This window comes from Phlebotomus papatasi, chromosome 3 (genome assembly GCF_024763615.1).
Source record: "Phlebotomus papatasi isolate M1 chromosome 3, Ppap_2.1, whole genome shotgun sequence".
Classification (NCBI taxonomy): domain Eukaryota; kingdom Metazoa; phylum Arthropoda; class Insecta; order Diptera; family Psychodidae; genus Phlebotomus; species Phlebotomus papatasi.
In genome coordinates, this window is record NC_077224.1 from 73597855 (window position 1) to 73623839 (window position 25985).

Consider the following 25985-nt stretch of genomic DNA (forward strand, 5'->3'; position numbering starts at 1 on the left):
ATAAGGCTTAAGATAAGAAAAAAGGCTAATTTTAAAGCTACCTCACTTCCCTCTAATAGTAAATTAATAAAGTATTTCCAACTCTTGTAACATTTTTATTAAATATGTAACAGAACAAACTATTGTATTTATATATAATATATTAATTTATCTGAACTGCCATAATGGCGTGGCCCAAAATCATCTTAAGCAAAGCTCGCTCAGAACATTTGCTATGAACTAATTCAAATGAACATACCTGGCTGCCCCCTTGACAAGGGAGAATTTTGTTAGGGTCTGGAGACATTTCGTGCCTAGAGCTACGCAAAAGACATTCTATAATTACTATTTTCGTTAGAAGCTTGTCTCTATAAGAGAAGGCTTTCAGGCTTTGCACATACTCTGGCTTCGAACACTTCATATTTTTCCCCTATCCCTTTAAAAAAAATCTGACCTAATTTTGAAATGTGTGACTTACTACTAGCTATTAAAATATATTGCCATTATTAGATCAGATTCACTAAAGGAATATGAGAGAAATCTGAAGTGTTCGAATTAAGAGTGGGTACGAAGAATGAAAGCCTTCTGTATTAAATTTAAAGACTTACCAAATCAGGAATATATAAGATTTTTTTTCTGTTTTAGGACTTTTGATTAGGGGAAGTGTGCCAAATTTCGGCCAGCTTCTAATTTCGGCCACTTTGAGCGTAATTTCGGCCATGCAAATAAATTATTTAAAATTATTTATGTTATCTTCGAATAGTCAATGAATTCATTTTACTTTTAAATATTTATACATTTCAGGATGTATTAACACAAAGACCGTTAAATTTTAGGTATAATTTGAATTTAAATTGCGTTGTAAAAACTCAGTGTGGAAAGAGTCTTAAAAATATGTGACAGATCGATTGTGTTTCTAACAGTCTTACGATTTGTGGTGAAGTACAGAAGGTTTTCTTTCGGTGTTTTTCATGAAAATTGATTAGTTTTCATTAAATATTGTTTCTGTATATGTTAATAATGAATCAATCTTTGAATTTCGGGTAAAATTTCCCAGCTAGATTCTTTATTTCGCGTAAAAAAGTATATACTTTGTGAGCGTCTCTCCGGTGAGGTAGTGTTGCCTATTCCGGCAACATCTTTTGCTTTCCTAAATTTCTTATTCTTTTTGTGTTTTTCTTTTCATTTTCTGAGTTCTACAATGTCCAGAGAAAAAAAACCATCGCTTCTATAAAAAAGATAATGTGGAAAAGGCCTTGGAAAAGTTCAGGAAGGGCAAATTGCTACGGGAATCTGCGCGTAAATTTGAGATGCTATCTCAGGACTTGTAGGTCATATAAACGAATTAAACTAAATATTCAACTCGTTCCGTTTGACGTTTTGAAATTTTTTATCCGTTGCGTTACAAAAGGTGGTCAGAAAAAAGGTGGCCGGTATTTCACTCAAAGTGGCCGGAATACTATCCAATGTCCACATTTTTATTAATTTTCCAATATTTTAGGAAGTGATTTAAAGAAAACAAAGATGATAAACTATTGCTCAAGGTTCCACACAACCCTCCCGAAAAGGAAGTAAAAAGAAATATCAATATGAATTAAAAATATTGCATTTCAAACTTAGGACTTCGGTACCTATATGCAACTATGCCGAAATTTGGCACGCTTACCCTACATGTACTCAAAAAAAAATACCTTTTATTTCCACGACGTCCACGACAATGTTCTGTCTTTATTCAACAGACAGTCTACAAGTTTTATTTTCTATTTCGAAAACGAAAAAGTATAATTTTCAATTAAAAAGTGGCACAAAAGTCTTTCAAAATTGTCGGAGTAATTAAACATACTAAACTATATGAATCCTAGAGTAATTTTGGCTTGAAAAATTCGTCTTCGAAAACAAAATTAATTTGTTCGAAATTTCCATTTTTCGAAGATAATTATATATGTAATCGATAATTTCAACCATAAATATGGTTTCAAAAGAAGCTCTAATATTCTTTGATGCAAATTCAATTTTAATTTTAAATTTTCCTATGTGAAAATAGACATATTTATAGTCGATGTACCTCCCTTGGTTTTGCCCTTTTTATCACTTTTTGCCATGGGAATGCGTGCTCTCGATAGTGCCCTTTTATTAAAATCCATCGCTCTAGTGCTTTCATCCGCAACGAAATGCTTTAAAAGAATGTCCCACAGTCTCTCATTCGTCATGAACATTTTCTGGTAGACTTTTTTTCTGCGACTCTGCAATTTTTGCATTTTATTAATTGAGTTCAAATTGAAATGACAGCTGCAGCGAAAGAGAGAAAACGAGCATGGAAGTAGGGACAATCCAATCATGGCAATTATTTTGTTCCAAAGGACCATTTTGGCTTCATAACATTTAAGCAAAAACACGTTTTGGGCGGTTTTTTGGGCAGACATGGTGCTTTTTTTTCAGTGGGTCCCAAGAGAGACTGAGAAGATTTGTTGCAGTATCCCCATGAATATTTTATGCACGCGCGAAAGAATGGATCGCTTTTTCGGATGGACTCTCGATGGACAACAACCTGATGGCCCGGAGCGAGGAATATTTGGTCAGGGAAGACGACGACTTTCATACGTGAATGTCGTCATTCAACTCTTTGAGAAGAGAACGAATCATGGAACATGATAAATTTATGCTGTCATACACTCGCTTTTTCCTTACCATCACTTTGATCACTCTCTTCATGGGTTCAAGTGCAAAAGATTTGCTGTTCTCTTTTTTTTTTGTTCTTTTTGCAAAAATCACATCCCCTGCTGCTTGCCATCTACGCCAAATGGAACAATAAACTTTGGCACTTTGAACAGCATTTGTCACAATAGATGAGATTTGATATCAAATTTCCTTTCTTTTGTCCCTCAGCTTTCGGTAAGGCCAAAAAGGGCAAAAGAAAAAAACAAGTAGTTCAACAAACTCGTTGAACGCGCGCTTAATTCGACACTTTGCAGTTTTGCGCGCCAAAATTGCTCAAACTTCTCAAATTCAACGTGAATGTTGTGAAACTCGAACTCTTATTATTCGCAGCTTTTCGAGCACATTCAATATATGGTTCCACATTGCACACTTGGCGAAATTTCGATACACACAGAGAAATTTGTGGACAATCTCTTGATAGGAGCAGGTGCTTATGCTAAACATAGTGATTGGGAATAAAGATACAACATCTGTTAACTCCAGATGTTTTAAGACTTTTGATTGGAAGTCTTCAACAGAGATAAAAATGCCTTTTATTTCCACAACAACGTTCACTTTCCTTATTTGTCAGACAATCTTTAAGTTTTTTTTTTCATTTTCGAAAACGAAAAAGTAGTCCTCAATTAAAAAGTGGCACAAAAATCTTTGAAATTAACAGAATATTAAAAATACTGAACTATGTTAGTTCTAGAATAATTTAGATTTGAAAGTTTCGTTTTTGAAAACAAAATTCATTTATTCGAAAATAATTTTCATTTTTCGAAGATGATTTTCGTCTTCGATTGAAATAAATTAAAATCAATTTGCAATTTCGAAAAGTCATTTAACTGAAAATACTTTTAGTAAAAAAGTGAATTTAACCAGGAAAACCTTAATTTAAACAGTAGGAGAAAGTGGTCTGCCTTTGTATGCAACAGCCTTTTAATGTTTAAATTTTTCTATTATTTTTTAAAGCAAAAAATTTATTTTGTAAACTATTGTTAATACTATTAACTATTTTTGGTCAACTTCGATTAACAAAATTGAATTTTAACTTTGGGAAACAAGAGAAAAATTGAAGCGTTCATAGGCTGTCACGTTCAAAGGCAGGCCACTTTCCCTTAAATACATTAAAAATCAAATTCGATCATTGGAATATAAAATTGTTAATTAATATCGTAAAAGATTATTCTCAAAATAAAAAACCTTGATTGTCTTTTGACGGATTATTATTTTATTATTTTCAAAAACAGTAACTATACTGATCAACTTTGATATTTTACTGATAAATAAAAATTTCACTATCCTTAAAATCAAGATGCAAACTATAGAAACATTAGTAAAAAGCAATAGTATTTAAATTATAACAGAAAAGAAACTAAGCTTCTAGTTCTAACAATCGTTCGTATTTTTCGAAGTCATATTTATATTTTACTCAAATGTGCGCAAATGCGAACAAATCATGACTTTTTCGAAAATTATTTTAATTTTCGAAATTGTCATAAATCATTTCATATTATTCAAATTAGTTAATTTATTTTATTTTTTTTATTTATTCGCTTTATATTGGAAAATAAGTTAACATTCCAGTTCGATAAATCGTTCGCTTTCTTAGAAATCTTCTTCAAATATTACTGAACTATTTCAAATAAGCCAGAAGGCTTTTCGAAACTTATTTACGTTTTTTTCGAATATTGTTTAATATTGATCAGATTAGTCTCTCTATTCCTATATCCAGTTTTTTTTCGAATTTCATTTTAACAAGCTTTACAAAAATATTTCAAAGAAATCAAAACATTTTTTAATTCACTTCGTTTTTTCGAAAATACTTCAAAATCTATTAGATTTTTCCATTTTGCATTTTTGTTTTATAAATTCTTTTATATTTTATTTGAATGCGGATTTATGAACATGAAAATCATTGTATAAATTGATAAAAATACATCAAAGCATTTTATATTAACATAATGTCTTACAAAAACATTGATTATTAAAATTTTCATAAATTAACTCCATGAAATTTTGATTTTTTTAAAATTTAAATACAGAAAAAACTAGTCAACTACTTTAATGAATTACTGAGTTCGTTTCTCGAGATACTCCATGTACTTAGAATATAATAATTTACTTGTTTTGCAAATCAAAAAAAAATCCATCGTTCTACCGTATTTACCAAAAATCAAACACAACGAAATTCGAACTATGAAAAATGGTTTCAGAACACGAATACTAAAAAAAAACAACATACTGATTTCTTTAAGACTTTGATTGAATTAATTCCTCTTGATATGTAAGTGTTATCTGAATTCGAAATTTATTTCCGAATTTTAGAAGAACAAATAAGTACAACTCTCAATAAAATTCCAAATTCTCTTAATCTGGAATTTTATTCCGAATTCTTTGAATTTGGATAGTTCGAAAAACTATCCTTTTCGAATCCATCCGAATAACATCGAAGACCTTAAACCGATATTAACAAACATTGCAAACTCTCATACAATTTTGAAAAGTCGTAAGATATCCTATAAGTTTGAGTCAAAAATCTTATAAGGCCAGCCTTAACCAATTAATTTCAAAATATTATTACAAAAGGTATTTTAAATGCTTCCTCCATGATTTTCATCGGTTTCCTAACTTTACAATTTCACACAATTTCATGATGAACTTCGCCTCGAAAATAATTAAAGTTGAAAAAATATTTTTTCCAGAAGCATTATGTCGTTACAAAACATTTGAAATAGAAGCAATTCAAACTATTTCAAGATCGTGAACTCAAAGAAAGCAAAAGCAATGAAAGGGCAATTTTTCTGAGTGTTTATATCAAATTTTCCAGCAGTCAGAAACACAACAGAGTTAGTCAATTCCCAAAATACTCCCATAATAATTCATTTGGTATGGATATGGCATTCAATCGAAGATTATTTCAATATTTATTTGGTAGTTCTATCTGTAAAGTGTTGTGTTGGAAAGTAAATCCGAAGGTCAGCAGAATATGAAGCATTTTCCAAAGACGTCAATGGCGCAAATGAAAATGCTTCTAATGCACAATTGACTGTGCAATTTACTAAATTTACTACTGGATTTTATGATAACTAAAAGAACTCTGGTGACTTTGCTGGAAGATTTGCGAGTCAATTTTACAGTCTGCAGTAGCAATTTGCATTAATGCGTTGGCTTTTGTGGTAGTCGAATAAAGGGAAAATCAACCAATATGATAAGAACTTTCCTTGCTGTGCTTTCGCTCACTATCAGATGCTATCTCTATGGGGGTTTTCCTCCCACTCACCCCAGACAAAAAGCTGAATTTCTACAGCCAAAGGGCTTGTCTTTTATCCCAAAATTCGGGGTTTCGATTGCAGACCTCGATGGCACACAATTTATCACATCAAATAAAAATTATCGTAAATACGATATGACCGATAATTTTCAACAATTTCCATCGGCAATATCATCCTACATGTATTCTTCATGGGTCTACATTGAATTTTGAACAAATTTTTCTCAACACTGAGAATATCTCCTGGGCGTTTTTATTCAATTTTTTATCACCATCGAACCATTTTCGGAGCAAAAATTGCATTTATTGAAATTGCAGTGCAGGAACGTTGAGAATATTTCAGGAAGTTCAAGGAAAAGCCTTACGGGCGTTACATGGAAAATTCTATTTTCAAAATTGAATCGATAGAGGTTGAATGACATAAGTCTGGTTATATATTTTTACCACAAAAAAAAATCTGAAGTTCTTTCCATCAAGCTACATATGCTGCATCGAACATTCATTGATTTTTAACCCATTTGAAAATCATATAGGGGAAACTGGGGCACCACCAAACACGGAGTAGCACCAAACACTAATTTTTATTTCTAAACTATTTGGACTATATCAACCACTTCTTCAGTGGACAATCATGCCTATAATGCCTATAAATTGCTATTAGTCTTCTCTTCTGAAGTAGAATATTTAATTAAAAAATCGTAGTGTTTGGTGCTACCCCGTGTTTCGTGGTACCCCAATTTACCCTAAAAATGAAATTGACTTTTTACCGGAAAATAATGAATAAAAAGCTATTGAAGTATTTACCATATCGCTTTCAATTATGAGCAGAACCTTCCTGCTTGTCAAAAATAGACCACATCCCTATTAATTCTTATTGGAAGCAAAATAATAAATTTGGTAAAAGTGGAAACATGGTGAAAAATAACCAATCCTTTTAATAGTTATCTTGTGAAACTGTTGTAAATGGGAGTGATCCCTTAGGACCGATTTTACCCCTTGAATAAATCAAAAACTTGAAAATTTATCGTGATTTATAGCTTCGTCGTCAAAAGGGCGTGGCTTATTTTTTAGTAGGCCAAACATTATAAATCTTGCCTGATATTCCAGAAGCTCTCGCGGTTTTCTGCAATCGTGAACAAATACTTAAAATAATAAGAAAAAAATTAATTTCAGTTGTCCTAAATGGGCGTGGTCTAAAATTATTAATGGGCGTGGCTTACTTTAGAGGTAAAATACTGAGTTCGTAAAAAAATAACAATGAATCCAACGATATATATCCCCTCCTTCAAAGTTATTATCGCAAAGCACTAAATTAGCAACTTTTTTCAGAAATCCTTTTAAAAATTCACAGAAATATGTGCGAATTGTCGCCAGTAAAAAAATACAAAGACTGCATATCACATAAATATTCATTCCAATTTCACTGGGTGAATCTCATCTACGTAAATGGCCAAAATGAAATTTGAAATTGGCATTTTATCTCATCATGTGGCACAGAATCCAGAAAGCCAAAGTGGAAAAATTTTAAATTTGAACTTGCTTAAAAATTCCAATGTTAGCCAAATAAATTAATTGCATAAACCTTCATCTCAAAGCACAAAGAAGAGCAATAAAAGTCAGAGATATCTAAATTGTCAGAAAGCGAAAAAAAATCAAACAAAGCTAAAAATACAGGTGAAACTGAAGGAATTAACTAAAATTCAATTGAACAGAAAAAACACAGTAAAAAAGTATTTCTATTGAATTCCCATGTCCAAATGCCTCAATGTCTCCATTCGAGTGATAAATGGTAACAGATTTGTGTACGATTTCATGCGATTAAGTAAATAGTAAAAGTAAAATTTTGATGTGGATTGGGAGAAATTATCAGTGGCAGTTGAAGAAAAATTTAAACATTTGTTTATCTCTTTTTTGTGGACTGTCTCACTTGGAGGTCTTTAACACATGGAGAAATGTTTTTAGATACCTTGCATTCACTATTATTATAATAGAGACAAAGTGTTTTCTCTAGTTACATATAAACGTGTTAACAAAATGTTTATACATAAGTTAAACGCGTTACGAAATGCACTTGGTTAGTTCGGTTAAATTTAAAAAGAAATCTGGGACTCAAGCGCCCTCTTGCTTTGCTTCGGAAAACTTTTATTATTCTACAAACTTCTATTGTGCAGTTTTGCAATTTTTCAGTAATTAATTTCAAAAATACTAAGTTTAAAATTAAAATTTGGTCAGAGAAAAAAAATAATTAGAGGAATTGTGCCAAATTTCGGACGTATTTCAAATAAATTCTTGAAGGCCTGAATTGAGGTTTTTTCCAACTTGTTTTTCTGGAATGTTATTTTGAACCTTAAAGAGTAAATTATCATATTTGTTTTCCTTAATATCGTTTTTGAACTATATTTAAAATTGAATAAAAATACAGATATTGCTTTGTATGCAATATCGGACACAAAGTTTTTCAAAGGCCTCGCTTTTCCGGAAAAATTCCAAGAACTTTTGTACAGAATCTAGTTTAAGAATTTAAAATAACTAAACAAAAATGAATTATGAGAAACAAAAGAAGTGTCCGATATTACAAGCGGTCTGAAATTTTGCAGATATTTCTATCAAATGGAGAAAAGGAAATTAAATTATTACTATTACTATAATTATTGTTATTATTATTATTCCAAAAAATCTAAATTTAACCAAATCGGTTGAGAAATGAGCCATCTACAGTCATTATATTTTGGCTTTAAAATATTCAAAATGATGATTTTTTAAAATAAAGCTTTGTATGAATGATAGATCTTTCTGGACTGGTCACAAAATATTTCCAAAAATGTGAGAAATCACTAAAACAGTTTTCAAAATAGATTTAAAAAACATAGTTTTGGTAGGACATCTAAGATCGGAATACGATATTTCTTATCTTTTACCTATAATATTTACCTATTGTTATTCACCTACAATATTTAACCTATAGGGGAATGTTGGCATGGTTCGCAAAGAGTGAACCTTCAAACAACGCAAATTTTCTCTTTGTTTGCAAAGAGCTAGTTCGTCATTTCTTAGCCAGAAGATAGATAATTATTAAGCTCATAAAACGAGATGAAAAATGGTAAGTCAGCTCTTTGCAAACAAAGAGAAAATTCGCATCGTTTGAAGGTTCACTCTGTGCGAACCATGCCTACATTCCCCTAAGCCTACAAACGAATATAAAAGAACATTAGTTGATTGGATTTGCTCTCATTTTTGCAAGCAGTCAACATTTTTATTTTTTAAAAAATTGCTCTAATTTTGCTGTTAACAATTGTTTTTAATAAATTATGGCGTAAAAGTAATAATGTCGATTGTTTCAAAATCTAGATAGATAGAAGTGTAAATGCTGTAGGAGAAGACTATTAGGATTCGCACATCCTCTAGTTTCGAATACATCATTTAACATTTTTCAAATGCTCTTTTAATTAATCTGACGTATTTTTCAAGGAATGGCGTTACTTAAGACTAGCTATTAAAATAAATTGTCAATAGGTCAGTAGGGGAATTCTGTAATTTTCATGGCATTGTCACGCGTGAGTTCGAAACCTGACAATGCCATTCGAACTTTTTTGTCATATCATATGAGTTCGAAAATGCAATTCATTGAATTTTTAATAAAGTCCCTTTACTTGATGATTTTATTAAAATACAGTACGTCTTGGTTGATTTGTTCAACAAAATTTATTGGCATTTGAATTGCCAGAAATCTCAAATATGTGACTTCTGACAATGCCACGTGACTGAAATGGCAATGTCACGGCTACAGAATCGCATTTTCGAAAAAGCTCTCCTATGATTCGAACCCAATTTGTCATATGGCATTGCCAGAACGTTACAGAATTCCCCTCCAGGTTCCTTAAAGGAATATGGGAATAAAATTAAATGTTCGAAGCTAGAGTATGTGCGAAGCCTGAAAGCCTTACTTCAGATAGATCAATGAATTTTCATACTATTTGAAAGGTCTTGAATGTTTAATTCATTTTATTTAATACATTTCCAAATTTAGGAAAGCGTCTACTAGACTTTAGGTTTTATGGTTAAATTTTAAAAATTATAGTCAACGTGAAATTTCGGACAAACCAACTTAGATTTCAGACAACTCTCTCAAAACTACATAAAGCATCACTTAAATAAACTTTAAAATATTACAAAATTTCATACTTACTAAATTATTACTAGATTATCAATATCGCTGATCTTTCAAATTGGTTTGTCCGATATTTCGTGTTGTCCGGAATTGCAACATTCTCCAATATTCCTTTTCTTTAAGTTGACAATAGGTAGAATCTGTTTATCCAAACTGAAATGCTTTATTTTTGAATTTTTTAGGGGTATGCTTTTACATTTTTTCAGTCATTTTAATACCTGTTCTGACACTTCTTCTGAAATAAATCAAATTTCTATATAAGAGGAAATGGAGTACCTTTGAATGTGGGCCAGCTTTTAAATTGGCATTTTTCACTTATTTTAAATAACATTGGGCCTTATTATGATATAATTTACCTGCACAAACAGATTGAGAAGCTAGATTACATTATGATATGACTCAGTTCCAATTAAACATATAAAAAATCCCAATTTCACAGCTGCCCCACTTTCAAAGGTGCCTCACTCCTCCTATCTGAAATTAAATGCAAGTTTACCCTTATGAATTTAGCACTGTGATTTGGAAACTTCATAATTAATATTAATATAATAATTAAGCGTTTATAATAATTAAAATAGTATCATATAATTTGGTACAGATTCTAGATAATGCTGAAACGTTTCATAATTCGTACAGGGATTAGTAAAACGTTATTGAAACTTCCTTAACAAACTTCTTGCTCTCGCAAAACATAAGTTTTCTTCAACGTATCAATTCCTCAGCAATATTTTTCTCTGATCCAGAATTTGTTGTTGGTACTGTATATCCTCAGAAAGCAATATATTTTGAAAGTTTCTCCCTTTAGCATTTGAATTCTTGACGCAGACACGTCTTGGAGAGTAAGCATAAAAAAAGTTACTAAATAAAATGCTGCGGAAAATATTGGTGGAGCAAGTCATATTTCAGTATTTTCATCCGTCACTCATTCTAACTTCAGAGTGAAACTTCACCATGGAAATTAGTGAGACGATAGGAAGAGAATATTGATATGGGCCAGAAAGATATTCTGCAATATTATGTTAGTTTCAGTAGAGCAAGTTTTTCCATCAAATTTGACTCTGGAGGAAAAGTTCTTTGAGTTGCAAAAGTCAGTTTGTCCCAAAATGAGATGGTCAAACTTGGGCCAGAGAAAGTGCCCCGCATCCCACTTTTAATGACTCCCATTGAGCCACACCATGTCTTTCTGACAATATTTCTTTTTTCTCTTTTCTTTTATTTACTTCTTCAAATTCACCTTCCGATCAGCGATAATACCAAAACACTTGCACAGACTCGGCAAAAAAAGCTTTATTTTTTTTTTCTTCTTCTTTGATACAATCACGAAGTTGAATAATTCAATATTGAGCCAAAGCGAAGGAATTCCACTGGTTGGTAATTTATTCAAATTAGACAGAATGCAGAAAATTCAGAGAAATTTAATTATTGAATATACGGACGCATTCGAATGTTGCACAGAGAAGTTTATTTGACGCCAAGACAGTGCAAGAGTTCATTGTTCTCTGGTTGCTCGAGAGTTTTTATTAATGTTATACCATTTTAAGTAATATATCATGTTAAACTTGTGGACAATGTATGAGGGTTTAACCGGGGAATATTTTGATGAACTTATCATGCTTCTTTCCAGCAAAATCATTCTTCTGTCTCTTTGTATAGAATGTTGAGTTGAGAACTTGTTAGATGATCGATAAGAGATTGCTTTTCTAAGAATAATTTAGAGCATTGTGCAAAAAAAAAATCTTAGTAAGAACGTCTTTGAAGTTGGTAAACCTTGGTAGCAGATGGCGCAGAGAACCACTAAGGAGAACTATTTGATTTAAATTTCTTACAGTTCTTTAAAAAATTTTAATTTCAAATATCTAAATGAGAAATCAAAGCGCTAACCGAATTGTTTGAAGATCTCGTAAGCAACCTTTTAAACGTTTATAACAAAAATTTTAACTTAAAAAACTCTAAAAAATTCTCGAGTCTTTTATGAGTGCTTTATTTGATTTAGTGAGGTCACTGCAACAGAAATCAAACAGACTTTAATGATAAATAGTTCTATTAAATTTTACTTTGAAAATTCTACAAAAACACGTTTAAAAGAAAATGTAATAGCATTCATAATTCACTTGAAAAACAATATACTATAAAATAATTTTTATGCTTCTGCTAACAAAGACTGATCGAATACGATAAAACGTTAAGCTACGGGATAAACCTTTCGTCCTTAAACCACTAAAAGTCGGTAAACCTTAATAACCACGTTCAAATGATAATATTTCAACAAGATTCTTTTGTTGCTTTTAAATAAGAAAAAAACCAAATATAGGTCTAATACGTTGAAAGGAGTCGAATACGAAAACTATTCACTCAAAATCAGTTTTGTTCCTTACGGAGGATCAGAAAATATTGAACAGTTGCTAAAATATGAAGGATTATTTGTTAGAAAATAAAGCAGCAAATTCAGAAAATAATTTTGAGCCAAATTGGCGTAAGACCATCCTGCCAAAAACCTAAAAGAGAGATAAAAATCATCATGATGACAATAAATGCAAAACAATTTTAATAAATTAAATGCATTTTTAAATGATTGGTGAAAAAATAATTTCTTTTTCACAAGCTGTAAAAGAAATCTTTCAGACTTCCTACATACTCTGGCTTCGAACACTTCATATTTTTTTCCATATTCCTTTAATGAATCTGACCTAGTGGTAATATATTTGAATATCTAGTCTTAAGTCACACATTTCCTGAAAAAATTAGGTGGATTCATTAAAGGAATATCGGAAAAGTGTGAAGTGTTCGAAGCTACAGTGTGTGCGAAGACTGAAAGACTCCCCCTACACAATTCACTTTAATTATAAATTTAAATCTCTGTATTCACTGCAATTCAGTGAAAATAGTTGTGATTTTGAAAGAAAAGCAACTAAAACAATTGTTCTGTACCATTCATTCAGTTTTATCTTTCGTTTTAATATTTGTCAATATTTTTGAAAAAACAGAACAATAGCGCCGGAGGGGTGAATTTAAAATAGTCGATTACTTTTTTTTATACCACAAAAATAACATTTAACAAATGTGTTTCTGCAGGATTAAATAAAGTTTAAGTGTATTGAACATCTCAATTGGACTGAATTTTATTTTATAATACACTGAGTTTTATGTAGATATACATTTCACTGAATTAATTAATCATCTGACAATTGCTATAAACTGAATACCCATGTGTGATATTTGAATTTCTGCTCTATTTAGTAATTTAGAAAACAATAGGGTAGTTTCAGGAATGCGTGGCTCAACATATGTGCCGTATATTTTAAAATATTCAATGCCTAAAACCAACTATACTTAGTTAGGTTGAATATAGTTTATAAACTTTTGGCTAATTAGTCTTAAAAAAAACAACTATCTAATACTTCCCTATGTCTCATTATCAAATTCTCATTCGCCTTCAAAAGAGAGTAACAGGAGATTTTTAAGTATTTTGTTTCCGAAAAATTTGAAAACCTTCAATGTTACATATAGGGCAGTTTTAGGTAGCCAACATATTTTGAAGGTTCACTTTAAAAAGCATTATGTGTGACTCTTTTTAGTGTTACCAGATTAAATTACCAAAGCAACCTTTTCTTTATAAGTGTTGGTTCCTCTAAGTAAGCTTAGTCTATTTGCATAAGGCAATACCGCTTCTAATTTTAACATGCAGCGCCATCTATATACTTCAAATTCAAATGATAATAAAAGAAAGTAGTCAATTTTGTAAAGTTTCAAGTATCCAAGAATCAAGAGAACTTACTGAAGATACTCAGCTTGAATATGATTCATTAATGTTCGAAAAATATGTCTTAAAGAAGACTTCACCGGTCTACTGAAATGGCTAGTGGCGCCCTCTTCCATAGAATTGTTAAAAATCTAAGGAAGTTTTTAGCAAGTCAACTACAGAAAAACTTACCTAATTTTCGCTTAATTTGTTTCTGCATGTCCAGAACTTTTATTAAACAAACTCACCGATAAAATTCTTCTCAAATTTTATTGGATCAGAGGTCATGCCGTAAAAATATTAACTTAAGTTCTTCGACGACCCTCACTTTTCTTAGATAAACATTATCTGTATATAGACGTTATTTTTCGTTTTCAACAGAACAATGAGGTATAAAGTGAAAATTATAAACAAAAAGATCTCGGAGACTCAGTCAAAAAAAAATACAAAAAAGTAATTTAGTTTAATTTTATAAATATCGAAAATTGAGAACAATTATATAGATTTTGTTAAATAAATTTAAAAAAAAATCTTAAAGCATTTATTATATGATTTTTTGCTTACATTTTAGCAAAAGTTATGGTGCTATTCCAATGAAAAATTAAGAGCGAGAAAACATGTTAGTACATGATTGCTCTCATGTGCTTTTCTAATAGACTTTTCTTTGTGTAGGTTCTTGTCAAGACTGTTTGACGGTTCTGGAATACGGCAAGAACAGAAGATAACAGTCGTGACGGAAATCAACATTAAACAGAAGTCAATTATACAGAAGCATATGAGAGCAGGCATGTACTAAAAAAAATATCCTTTTCATTTTTCATTGGAATAGCACCATTATGTCTTTGAGTAAATTAAATACTAAATACAGAAAATTTTAACAATGTGAAATTTCTTTATGAAGAACGGAAAAATCTTTCGAACATTTTTTAGTACATTGCTGTTCTCATGTGCTTCTGCATTATCGACTTTTCTGATATGTTATTTTCAATCACAATTGTTTTCTTCAATTTTCGTAGTATTCCAAAACCACAAAGCAGTCAGGACCGAAACCAACACAAAGCCAAGCCGATTAAGAAGCACATAAGAACATGTACTAAAAGAATGTTCAGGAGAAAGATTTGATCTTTTTATTTTCATCGGAATAACACCATTAGCCTTAATTTAGTTATCAAATTTGGTATCAAAATGATCGTTAGGGATTTCTTTAATTCTACTGATATTCTTTTTCTGAATCTTCGAATTACTTTATAAAATTCATAAAACTGCTTAAGAATAAAATAGAATCTATTGAAAAACTTCCCACATTTCCCCACAACTCTGTATGGTCTTTTCACACTTGACCTGCAAAGCGTAAATTAGGGGGTGTTCTTGAACGCATTATGTAGCAAGTTCTGACATTTCATATTCCACATATTTTTACACACATGAGGCCGGGCAAAGGGCAATTTCCTCCAAATCGCAATTTTTTTTGCAGTCAAAAGCACTGGAGGAAAAGTCCTGCCCCTAAAAAAAATGCCAACGATATGACGAGGGCATTGGGAAGAATATTAAACGTTTTTCCTTTAAAAAAAAAAAGTTACACTTCCTCATTTAGAGTTGCTGGGTGAATTATATTTGACCAATTATTTTAATCAAAACACAAAATTATTCTACAGACCATCGGACACAGATGTTGAGGGCTTTTTCTCTGGTCTGTTGAGTCTGGTGCGCCTGAATAATTCAATTTGGAATTAATTACGGCTGGGATATGTTTTCAATGATGACAATTCACTCATTCCAGCGTGAATATTCAATGGTTCACAGCCATCATCCCACGCAATTTGGGTCATCGGGGTCCCCCTTCATTTGTCACATATGTACATAAATATGAGGGCAAAGTATGGGCTTTACTGTTTTTTCGGGTTAAATTGATATAAGGGATTGCCAACCGAATTAATTATACAATGTTCACGCCTCATCCATACAATTTTTATTTCAATTGTTGGCAAAATATCCTTCTATACTGGAAGGGAATTAATCCCCAAAGCACCCATTTCAAGAATAAAATTATTAATATTTTAAATATTAATTTTAATATTTGGAACTTTTGTCATTTTTAGTTGGATTAAAGTTTCTATATTGTCATTTTCCACATGATGAAAATTTTCCATTTAATTACTCTTAGAATCTTCCATTGTGTTTACTTTTGATTAAGTTGTTACACATTACACATTTTCCTAGGATCTCTATTTTCTTAGGAACAGTACAAATACATAGAATTAATGGCATTTGCTTAAAGTCGTTTAATTTATTAACATTATTCTAGATTTACCATTTACTTTGAAAAATGAAAATATCTCTGAACACTTTTTAGTGTATGATTGTTCTCATAAGCCACTAAATAACACAGTAAAAGTTCACAATAAATATATTTTATATATATCAACCGGTACCGGCAAAATCGTGAAAACCAAAATTCCGAAAGTGTAGAAAATCAAAATCTTAAAAGTCAAAATCTCAAAATCAAAAATTCTGAACGCCAAATCCCTAATGCCAAAATCTCGAACGCTAAAATCTTGTAAAGCCAATCCCGAAAAGCAACAATTCCAAAAAGCCAAAATCCTGAAATCCCAAAACTTGAACGTTAAAATCCCGAAAGTCAAAATCCCAAGAGCCAAAATTCTTAAAGCCGGAATTCCGAATGCCAAAATCCCTAATACCAAAATCCCGAATGGCCAAAAACCTGAAAGGGAGGAAATTATGCGGAAGATGATCTGTAGAATAATTTTCCAAAACTCTGAAAATTTTCCTTTGCCTCCAACGAGCGCGGATGCAATCGTGGGAGTAACTATGACGAGTTTAAGAATTCGGGTTTTGGCTTTCTGATTTCGGCTTTCTGATTTTGGCTTTTCGGTATTTTGGCTTTCGGAATTTTAACCGGGACCCATATCAACATGATTGTATCTGAAGATTCTAATTGACAAAATATTTGAACAGAACGTATTTGTTGTTGAACAGAAAAGAACAACATCGCCTACATTATGCTTAAAATCGGTAGTAATTGAAAAGATTTGAAAGTCTATCGTAGTGTTCTTCATCAAGGTTACTAAAAATTAAAATAAAGAAAAGTGTAAATATTGTGTAAAGCTTTTTATTCATCTTTTAGTTATAATTATAATAAATATTCTATAACAAAAAATAAATGCCAGAGAAATAATTAAACTTTATAACTTTATTCAAAGATGAACTTTTTTATACGCTTTCGAACATTCAGAAATATAATGTTTCTCTAGAATATTATCTTCATACAAGGTCTGATAAAATTAGATAAAAAGCATTATTGGTACATTAAAATTATTTAAAAGATGAACGCCAAGTTGCCTCTTGTATAACATTATTGTAAAATTCTGTATTTGTATTTTTCAAAATGATATTTGAATTTTTGATATGTTTTTGAGTTCAATATTTATTTTACAAATGTTATAGGTAACGTTGTTAAGGATTTTGTAAAAGCTGAATAATCCCTATTTTTCAAAAATCTTATTACTATATGAAACTAAAAACAATCTCTTGTAGAACAGAAAAGGAATATTTAAGTGGTCATGTACTGTAATCCTAAAGCGACATCGACGAACGAATATGGTGTATCGTGTGAAAAGCACACAGTATCTATTTATTTTACATTATTATCTCACCTCTTTAAAAATGGCAAGAGTTTATCTTTCAATGAGAGCATTGAGTCTGTTGGCCGTGAAAAAAAAGAAACGTGAAGATGATGAGGTGGATTTTGGTTAGAAAATTGCGGAAATAGTGAGCAAATCGAATTGTTGAAATGTGAATGGTCGTGCCTGAAATTGGTGAACGTGTTGAGATCCTCAAGCATCATTTTCCCAGAGACCAAAGGACGTGATGTGCTCCTCGCCCATTGACTGCGTCACCGTCACCTGAAAATTGTTGTTGAATTCGAACTGACTTGAGAGTTGAGTGGTGCTCATGATGGTATTTTCAGCATAATTACATCTAGTCCTCCTTCTTCCTGGCATTCCGTGAATGCCTTCCGGATTTGCTCCCCAAGAGCGTTGTCTGGTAACTTTAGGCCAGTCCTTACGGCTCCATCTCGATGGAGAACAGTCACAGTACCCTCCGAAGAGATATTCACCAATTTGTAGTGCACAGTGAAGACATGGGGGACATCAAAGCGTTCTCTTACGTCAATTGTTTGCTCAGTGCTGAAAGATGCAGAAATTCTAAATTTCAGAAGAATGTACCTTTCAATTTGGAAACAGAATTTTAACATTTTGCCATTCATTAAATTAAATTGCTCCAAAGTGAATCTAGAGGAGTAAGAATTGTAAAAACGTTTTATTCCCAACTTTATGTTTTATAAAGAATTACACTAATTAGGGTAAGTGTGCCAAATTTCGGCATAGTTGCATGCAAGAGCCAAAGTCTCAAGTTTGAAATGTAATATTTTTAATACAAATTGATTTTTTATTCCTTATTCTTAAGGAGTGTTGTTTGGAATCTTGTAGACAGTTTACCGTCTTTATTTGCTCTAAAATCATTCTTAATACATTTTAGAATGAATAAAAATGTATACATAGCTTTGGTGGCCTATTTCGGCTACCTTCATTCTCATAGATTTTTGTATTTCGAGAATTCTCCCAAAAGAAGAATTCGAAGATATATTTGTCGAAGATATGTTTTTTTTTGTTATTTTCTTCATTGTATATTCTCTAGAGTATGTAAAAACTAAAAATTCATGGAAATTTGAGGAATATACAAGGTGGCCGAAATTGCAAGCTGGCCGGTATTTGGCACATTTACCTTACTAAAAACTAATAAAATATTTGAGCTTTTGTAGAAACAAGGTAGTATCTACAGATTAGTTGAAATATTTTTAGCATAAACATTATCCACAATTAATTAAATATTTCATATTATAAAATATTTAGACCTATCATTTTGTCTAACAGATTAAAGCTTATAATGCTTAGAGAGCTTTCGAATTCTAGCTAATCAGAGTACCTTGTGGGATTATATACACCGAAAAAAATATTTTGTAAAATTATTCTTAAATATTTGACAATTCCTACTGGGGACTTAAGAAATGCTCGTAAATAATATAACCCACTAAAAAGGTCGTAAAAGTTTGTACTTTTTTCACAAACTGTATTCATAACATGATCGTAAATGTTCGTAAACGCACAGAAAATGCTTTTAAAATTTTGTCAATTGTTCGTAAAGTTTTTTTAGTCAAACTTAAATATACAAACAAAAGTTTGTAAAAGATTAAAAAATGTTCGTCAAATACTCATGTAACAAAAAATGTTTGTGAAAAAGTACAAAGTTTTACGGAATTTTTCGTAAGTTATACAATTACAAAAAAAAAGTTACAAAAACTAGAAAAGGTTTTTTTTTAATTGGTGAATGTTGAATAATTCTCAGAATTTTTATGCAATTTTTGGATTTTATGAAATTACAATGAATACTGAAAGCTTAATTTTCATTAGACCAACTTTAAAAACTATGGTGACATTAAACTTTTCAGGAGCAAACAAGTCGGAAGGCAGTTGACTAGAGAAAACGCATGTGTATTCTCTTGTTTCAAACCTCGACTGACTTCCGCCGACTCCTTTCCTGTGCATTAGTATAGTCGTAAAATAAAATTTACAGATTATAAACTCAAATAAATAAATCACGTCAAGATGATACAGCTTTGTTTACTTTGATACGGTTTTTAGTGCTGAAGTTAAAAGTTTCAACAAATACCAAAAGTTTCTTAAGAATTATGACTTTTTCTCAGCCTGTAAAATCGACTCAATAATTTAATAAAACCCACTTCTTCTATTATATTAGTATGATTTAATCAATCCTGATGATAATGTTTAATTTTTAGACTGATGAAAGATACAAATTATTCTTATAAATCCTGTTTAAAAATAAATGTCAACTACGCCATATTAATTTTTAATAATTACAAAAACTTATAAGGGAAGAGTACCGCGGATCGGAATATTAAGAGATGTGCTCGATATTTAGTTGAAAATATAAGCCTCTAAACACTATTTGGTATTTTTGTGCATGCTAATCGATATATTAGTGATTCATTTAACTATATCTCTGCATTTCGCTTTTGTCAAGAATATTTTACATTTTTTTGTCACTTATAATTTATAATAAAATAAGTGAAGCATGTATCAACCATGAAAGTTCGATCTTCATCCCAAAATAAAATCTTTTTTTTTTTAAATTATTCATTGCTTTATACTAATTGGTTTTGAACATTTTGCAAAATAGGTAAGTAATGAAACACATGTCGCATTAAACAAGTTTTTTTTCTTTTTCAACTGTTTATTTCGGCCTTCATAATGGCCGATATTCCAAATTTTATCCAACCTTAATTCTTTTTATTTTATATGCATTAATTTCGAAAGAAACAAAACATTTAATAAATCATTTTATTCTGGAGTGACGATCTAATCTTCAGTTTCGATACATGCAGCACTTACCTTATCCATTTTATTTACTTATCTTTAGATACTGCGCCCTATCTGTTACCGTTTTAAGGTATTTCTTCAGCCCTTTCGGTCACAAAATCAGAACAATCGAGTATTAGCGAAATCATTGAGCTTAAAACAAATGTAAGCTTTTAAAAACCATTAAAATTTGTTGCGAGAAATTTTATAATTTCTATAAATTATTGAAAAATTAAGGTTCGTAGATATCGTAGGAAAATAGTGGTGGGTGTGGTCTGTTTATTCATGGGCGGGTCTAATATAAAGTTTTGCTTAAGATAATATTCAATAAAATTCAAATAAAAATTACCGTCCTGGATTTCTTTGGGAAATGCAATCAAATTTTGACGTAAAATATTGGAAATTCATAATAATAATAATATTTTTAAGCACCGGAAATCTTAATGACGTTCAATTATTTATTTTCTCAGCAATTCGACTTCTTCATTTCGATACTATCCTTCATGTAAATTACAAATAAAATACCAATAACATTTGTCGTTAATTAAGAGAGTTTTGAAATGGTTTATTAATGCAAGAGAGTCAAATGGGATTGGATGTTTAATTATTTACAGTAATTTAAATATATTTCCTTGCGCTATACATAAATTACGAGTAAAGTAAATTGTATTGATAAGGTATGTAAAGTACATAGAATGTTTTTCAAAATTGCTTTTGAAGAACGTTAAATAAAGCCAATTAGCAGGAAATTAAGATGGTTAATCAGTGAAAGAACTCACCATTCCCCGGTAAAGATATCCGTAGCAGCGATAAAAAGTTTGTTGTGACCATTTGGATACCTTTCCACAATTCTGCATGGTCGATTGTTTAGCACGACAAAATCGGTCACTTTCAGTGATGAGATACGAGCTCTACGTGCAAAAGTTGTCATTTTTAGCTATCCTCACAATTAGAAGGTCTAATCTTTAAAATAAACGATCACACTTGAACAACACCTTGAGAAAATCAATTAATTTTCCGTACACAGCACGTTGACACATTTAAGCACGATTATAGAATAGCATCAGACAAAAGGAAGCTGATCAGTACCGCTAGAGATCTCACACAGAAAAAAATACATCGATTATTTGAACGATAAGGCCATCTGTGAGGAACTCGATAGCAATTGTATTTTGAAAATAAACTTACAGAAAAAAAAGATCTTTCCAACGCCGGAAGTGATCGTCCGCCCAAATCCGCCAGATGATCACAAAGAAAGAAAGTTTATTTGTTCGTGAACACCATAGGAAGAAAAGAAGAGATTCTCCATTTGAAAGAAAATTGAGTAATGTGATATTTTGAGATGAACTCAGTGATGATCAATCTTCCAATTGACTCTTTATATTACTTCAAAGAAACTCCCAATCTTCGCCCGGGGAGATCACCTAAGACCAATATACAAGAAGTCTACAAAATGTTGTAATTGTTGAATAACACCGCTATTTGGTAGGAAAAATCTTCCCGCGAAGAGACAAAATAACTGCACACACCAAGTTTCACCATTTATAACGAATATTAATGCAATCTACAATATTTATTGTGTACCACAATTATGAGAAAATACGAGAGATTTTTTTCTTCTGCGAAATAACGTGTTTTTTGCTCTTTTTTTCTGCCAAACAGTGTATATATAGAAAAAAAATGTTTCTCTGGTATCCATCAATCTAAATGCATTGTTGGAGAAATTTTTAATTAAATAAAATTACACCATAAAGTCTCCATTAATCTCTCAGCTTCCTAGAGAAAAGAGAACTACGACATTTTCCTTTCTTCAAATCCAAAAGACACTTTGGATGGATTGTCTTGGGAATTTCGATAAGTCCAAATGATAGGGTTTATTGATGACACTGAAGAATTGCTCATTTCCGTCTTTTTAGCGTTATAAAACCGTTATAGTGTGCAGTTATAATTATAAATTTAAATATGCTATAATTTTTGTTAACACTTGCCATAAAATATCTTTGTGTAATAAAAATAAAAATTAAGTATTACATAATACTATATAATTTAAATTGCAAATATATTTTTTTTAATTTCTTCTTACGGACAAAGCAATAACGGAAAGCAATTTTATGCGTACTGATTTTGTTTCTAAAATTAAAAAAAACCCTCCTATGAAAATTTAGTTCGATATTGGGTAAAGTGGTACAAGTTGGACAATAAATGGTACAATTTGGACAGGGCTTTTTTCTTGATAAATTTAGTACTTAATTTTTATTTACATATTTTTAATGCTTTAGTTTTATAATGTGGTTCCTTGTGCTTAAAAATAAATTTTGTACTGTATTTATTAAGAAAAAAAGCATTGTCCAATTTGTACCGGTAAATTGTCCAACTTGTAACACTTATGTCCAACTTATATCACTTAACTCTATGTCAAAAGTCGAACTGCTTACTAAATGAATACTTACTTTACCTCCTTATACTGCTCTGTCGATTGATTTCGGGAATTGAAATACACTAAATTCTATCAAATATTCAATTGAAGTTGTGGGTCCTGTAAATTTTAGCTTTTTTTATTTTCCCTACTATTTTATTTGATGTATAATAGCATTATATTTTTTAATTATATATGTATAACAGATTTTAATGTTTTATTCATTTTAAAGTATCGTAAAAGTTACTAAATGCTTTTAAAGAAGAAAAGATAGTTCAAATTTTACTAACTATTTAGAGCGATTTAAATTAAAATTATACTTATAACTTTACCAATTCAATAGACAGTAAAATTTGGAAAACCGGACAGTTAAAGAAAAGTTCAACTTTAAATGCATTTTTAGCAAAATATATCTTTATCTTTTCCTTATTGTGACACATGATGCATTAAGAAATATTTTTACAGTTTTTTTTAACTGTACAATTTTGAAAGTCTGACCAAAGCAATTGGAAAATCGGACATAGTGAATAATGCCAAAATCTGTATGAATTACGTAGCTTACCACCATTTCTTAATATTTTCCTGCGTAATGTTCTGCCCTTACGGGCCTCAGCCCTAAAGCTTAGCCATACCGCTTAACTTTTCTAGATTCTTATCAGTCGAAATTTTCTTTGGAAAATTTTGACTTAGAAATGGACTATTAAGGGGAATTAATCTATTTGATTGAATCAGAAGAACAAATTAACTCTGGTCTGAAGACGGTCTTTATTTCCGGGTAACTCTTGAGGAATCTTAATTTGCCAAGAACTTCCTGAACGTTCTATCATGAAAAGGTTCTGCAATTTCACATACCTAAAAGCAACACCCTGTCCCGCAATTGTACCTTTGTAAGAGGCTACAACTTTTCACCACATCCGGCCATATCTATTTCCAAATGGTTTTGAGAGTACTACGATGTTTTAATCAATCAGTCTCTCAAACAAAATGGTCCTCAGAATTTAGAAAGCTTTAGACACCCTTTTTAAGGTCGTCCCTTCATTAACAGTTACTACTGCAATATTATAATGATTCATCCGGATCAGTAAAGATTTTTTTCTTCGTTGATGTAATTCTAGTGCACAAAAGAACCATATTTATTTTCAGAAAACAATTTGATCGGGAATACATAAAAGTTATTTTGAATGCAAGAAGAATTCGCAAATTATACCGAAAATTCAAATAAGATTACGATTTTAAGATTTGTCTATGGATCGGCTTAAACCTTTATCGGTTCCGCTGCAGCCAGGCCACTTACTTGGGCCCATTATGCACTCCGCACTCCCCATTATTCCATTCTATCTAAACCCCCAGGGCGGTCCTCCAGCTCCATATCTCGGCTTCTGAATGCCTGAAGTACACACACAGTGCCGTTTCTATATTGCGGCAGACCAGCCTTGGTTGGATCAGTTGCAGTGAATGTGTAATTGTATCGATAGATCTCTTTATGCCGAACTCGTTTCTGTACCAGCCTCTATTGTTCAGGCGGGTTATTGTCAACGCATTATACGGACTTCAGACTTAAGGCTTAGCCATATGGCTTCACTTCTCTTATTTCTTATCAGTCAAGATTTTTTGAGAAAATATGACTTAGGTTTGAATAATATGGATAAATGATCTGGTTAATTCTGAAATATCAATAAAACTTAGTTACAATTTTGAAATTTGAGACTTTCGAGAACTGGGCTAAAGCTCAGGTCTGAAGCCGACATTAGGCATTACTTTTTCATCCATTCACTGGACTAATTTGATACGGCTGCTGAAAAATCTTCAGCTGCTGTCTTCTTACAAATTTCCATAAGAAATACATATATAAAGTGATATCTCCTACACAGTAAAAAATAATTACTACGATTATCGCGTGTAATGGGAGTAAATCGATTATCGTAGTAGTTTTCGCTGAATATCTCTAGTTGAATTTAACCCGCTGATTTTTTTTTAAGTTGAAAATTTTTAGTTTAATATTTCTGAAGTTGAATTTAACGGGCTGAAATTTTTTCTGTTTAATTTAGCTTAGTTGAATTGATTGAGTTGATTTTTTTTCGTTGAATTTTCTTTTAGCTGATTTTTTTTAAGTTGAATTTCCTTTTGGTTTGTTTCTTTAATATAAATTATAAATAAAACAAATTTGAATAAATTCAAGTATTTTTTTTATTATTTTCTTCTTTGGGAACATAATAATAATTGAACATGTTGAACGATGTAATATCCACTGAAAACGCTCCTTACAAGCATTTTGTATGGATTAGTGGCCCGTTGTCCATACAAATATAACGTATTCAGGAATGTCCTTGTCTAAAAAAAGAATAAAAATTGTAAATAAAAAAGTAAGATATGGGAAAAGTTATCTAGTCATGTTACAAGCATTATAGTTAAGTCTTAAAATAACTATTTTATTTTAAGGGCTTACGTGGGTCGCGCATTCTTGGAAAAAACAGCATATTATTCTTTGACGTCTTTCTTCAACATAATAAACAGAAAAATAATTCGAGCTCATAAGCATAAAAATGTATAACATTTTATCTATATTTTCTGAAATTTGCAATTAAAAATCTTTAAAATCCACCTATTGGGACCTGATTTTCGGAGACTTATTTTGAAAAAACATGCTTTTCCGTGGACAAGATTTCTCAGAGTCTATTCATCAGAAATAAAAAAAAACTAAATATTTCCTGTTAGCTTATGAGTTAAGCTCGTACTTGAACAGTAGTATTTTTCATCTTGATCACAACTTATTTTACAAGAGAAAACGTGCTATAAAATACGACAAAAATTGTATTTTTTTTATCTAAAATTCTACCAATAATACAAATTTTATTTTAAAAAATTACCATTCAAGTACGAGTTAACTCGTCAGCTAATAGGAAATATTTATCTTTTTGATTTCTGATAAATACACTCTGAGAAATCTTTTCCACGGAAAAGCATGTTTTTTTCAAAATAAGTATCCAGAAATCTGGTCTCAACAGCGGAATTTTAAAGATTTTTAATTTAAAATTCCAGAAAATATTGTTTAAATGTTGTAATTTTATATGCTTAACAACTTAAATTATAATAAATATTTTAATATCGAAAAAAATTACAGAAAATATGGTATTTTCTAATCTTTTTGACTCATCTACTCTCTTAAGTGTAATATTAGCAGATTGTTAGCATAATTTATGTCTGTGTTTGGAATTTTACGTGAAATTTTTAAAATTACAGTGCCATACTAC

The 25985-nt window shown here is 30.9% G+C and overlaps 2 protein-coding genes across 2 annotated transcripts in view; one reads left to right on the forward strand and one right to left on the reverse strand.

The window, feature by feature from the left end:
- Positions 1 to 25985, forward strand: part of LOC129807324 (uncharacterized) — a 70959-nt gene that overhangs the window by 13848 nt on the left and 31126 nt on the right. The window lies entirely within an intron of this gene.
- Positions 16977 to 21419, reverse strand: LOC129807325 (eukaryotic translation initiation factor 5A-like). Its single transcript, XM_055856520.1, has 3 exons — positions 21098 to 21419; positions 17858 to 18068; positions 16977 to 17807 (listed from the first exon to the last, which is right to left on the reverse strand). Exons 1-3 carry the CDS (start codon positions 21247 to 21249, stop codon positions 17715 to 17717), a joined length of 456 nt encoding a protein of 151 aa, XP_055712495.1. The 5' UTR covers positions 21250 to 21419; the 3' UTR covers positions 16977 to 17714.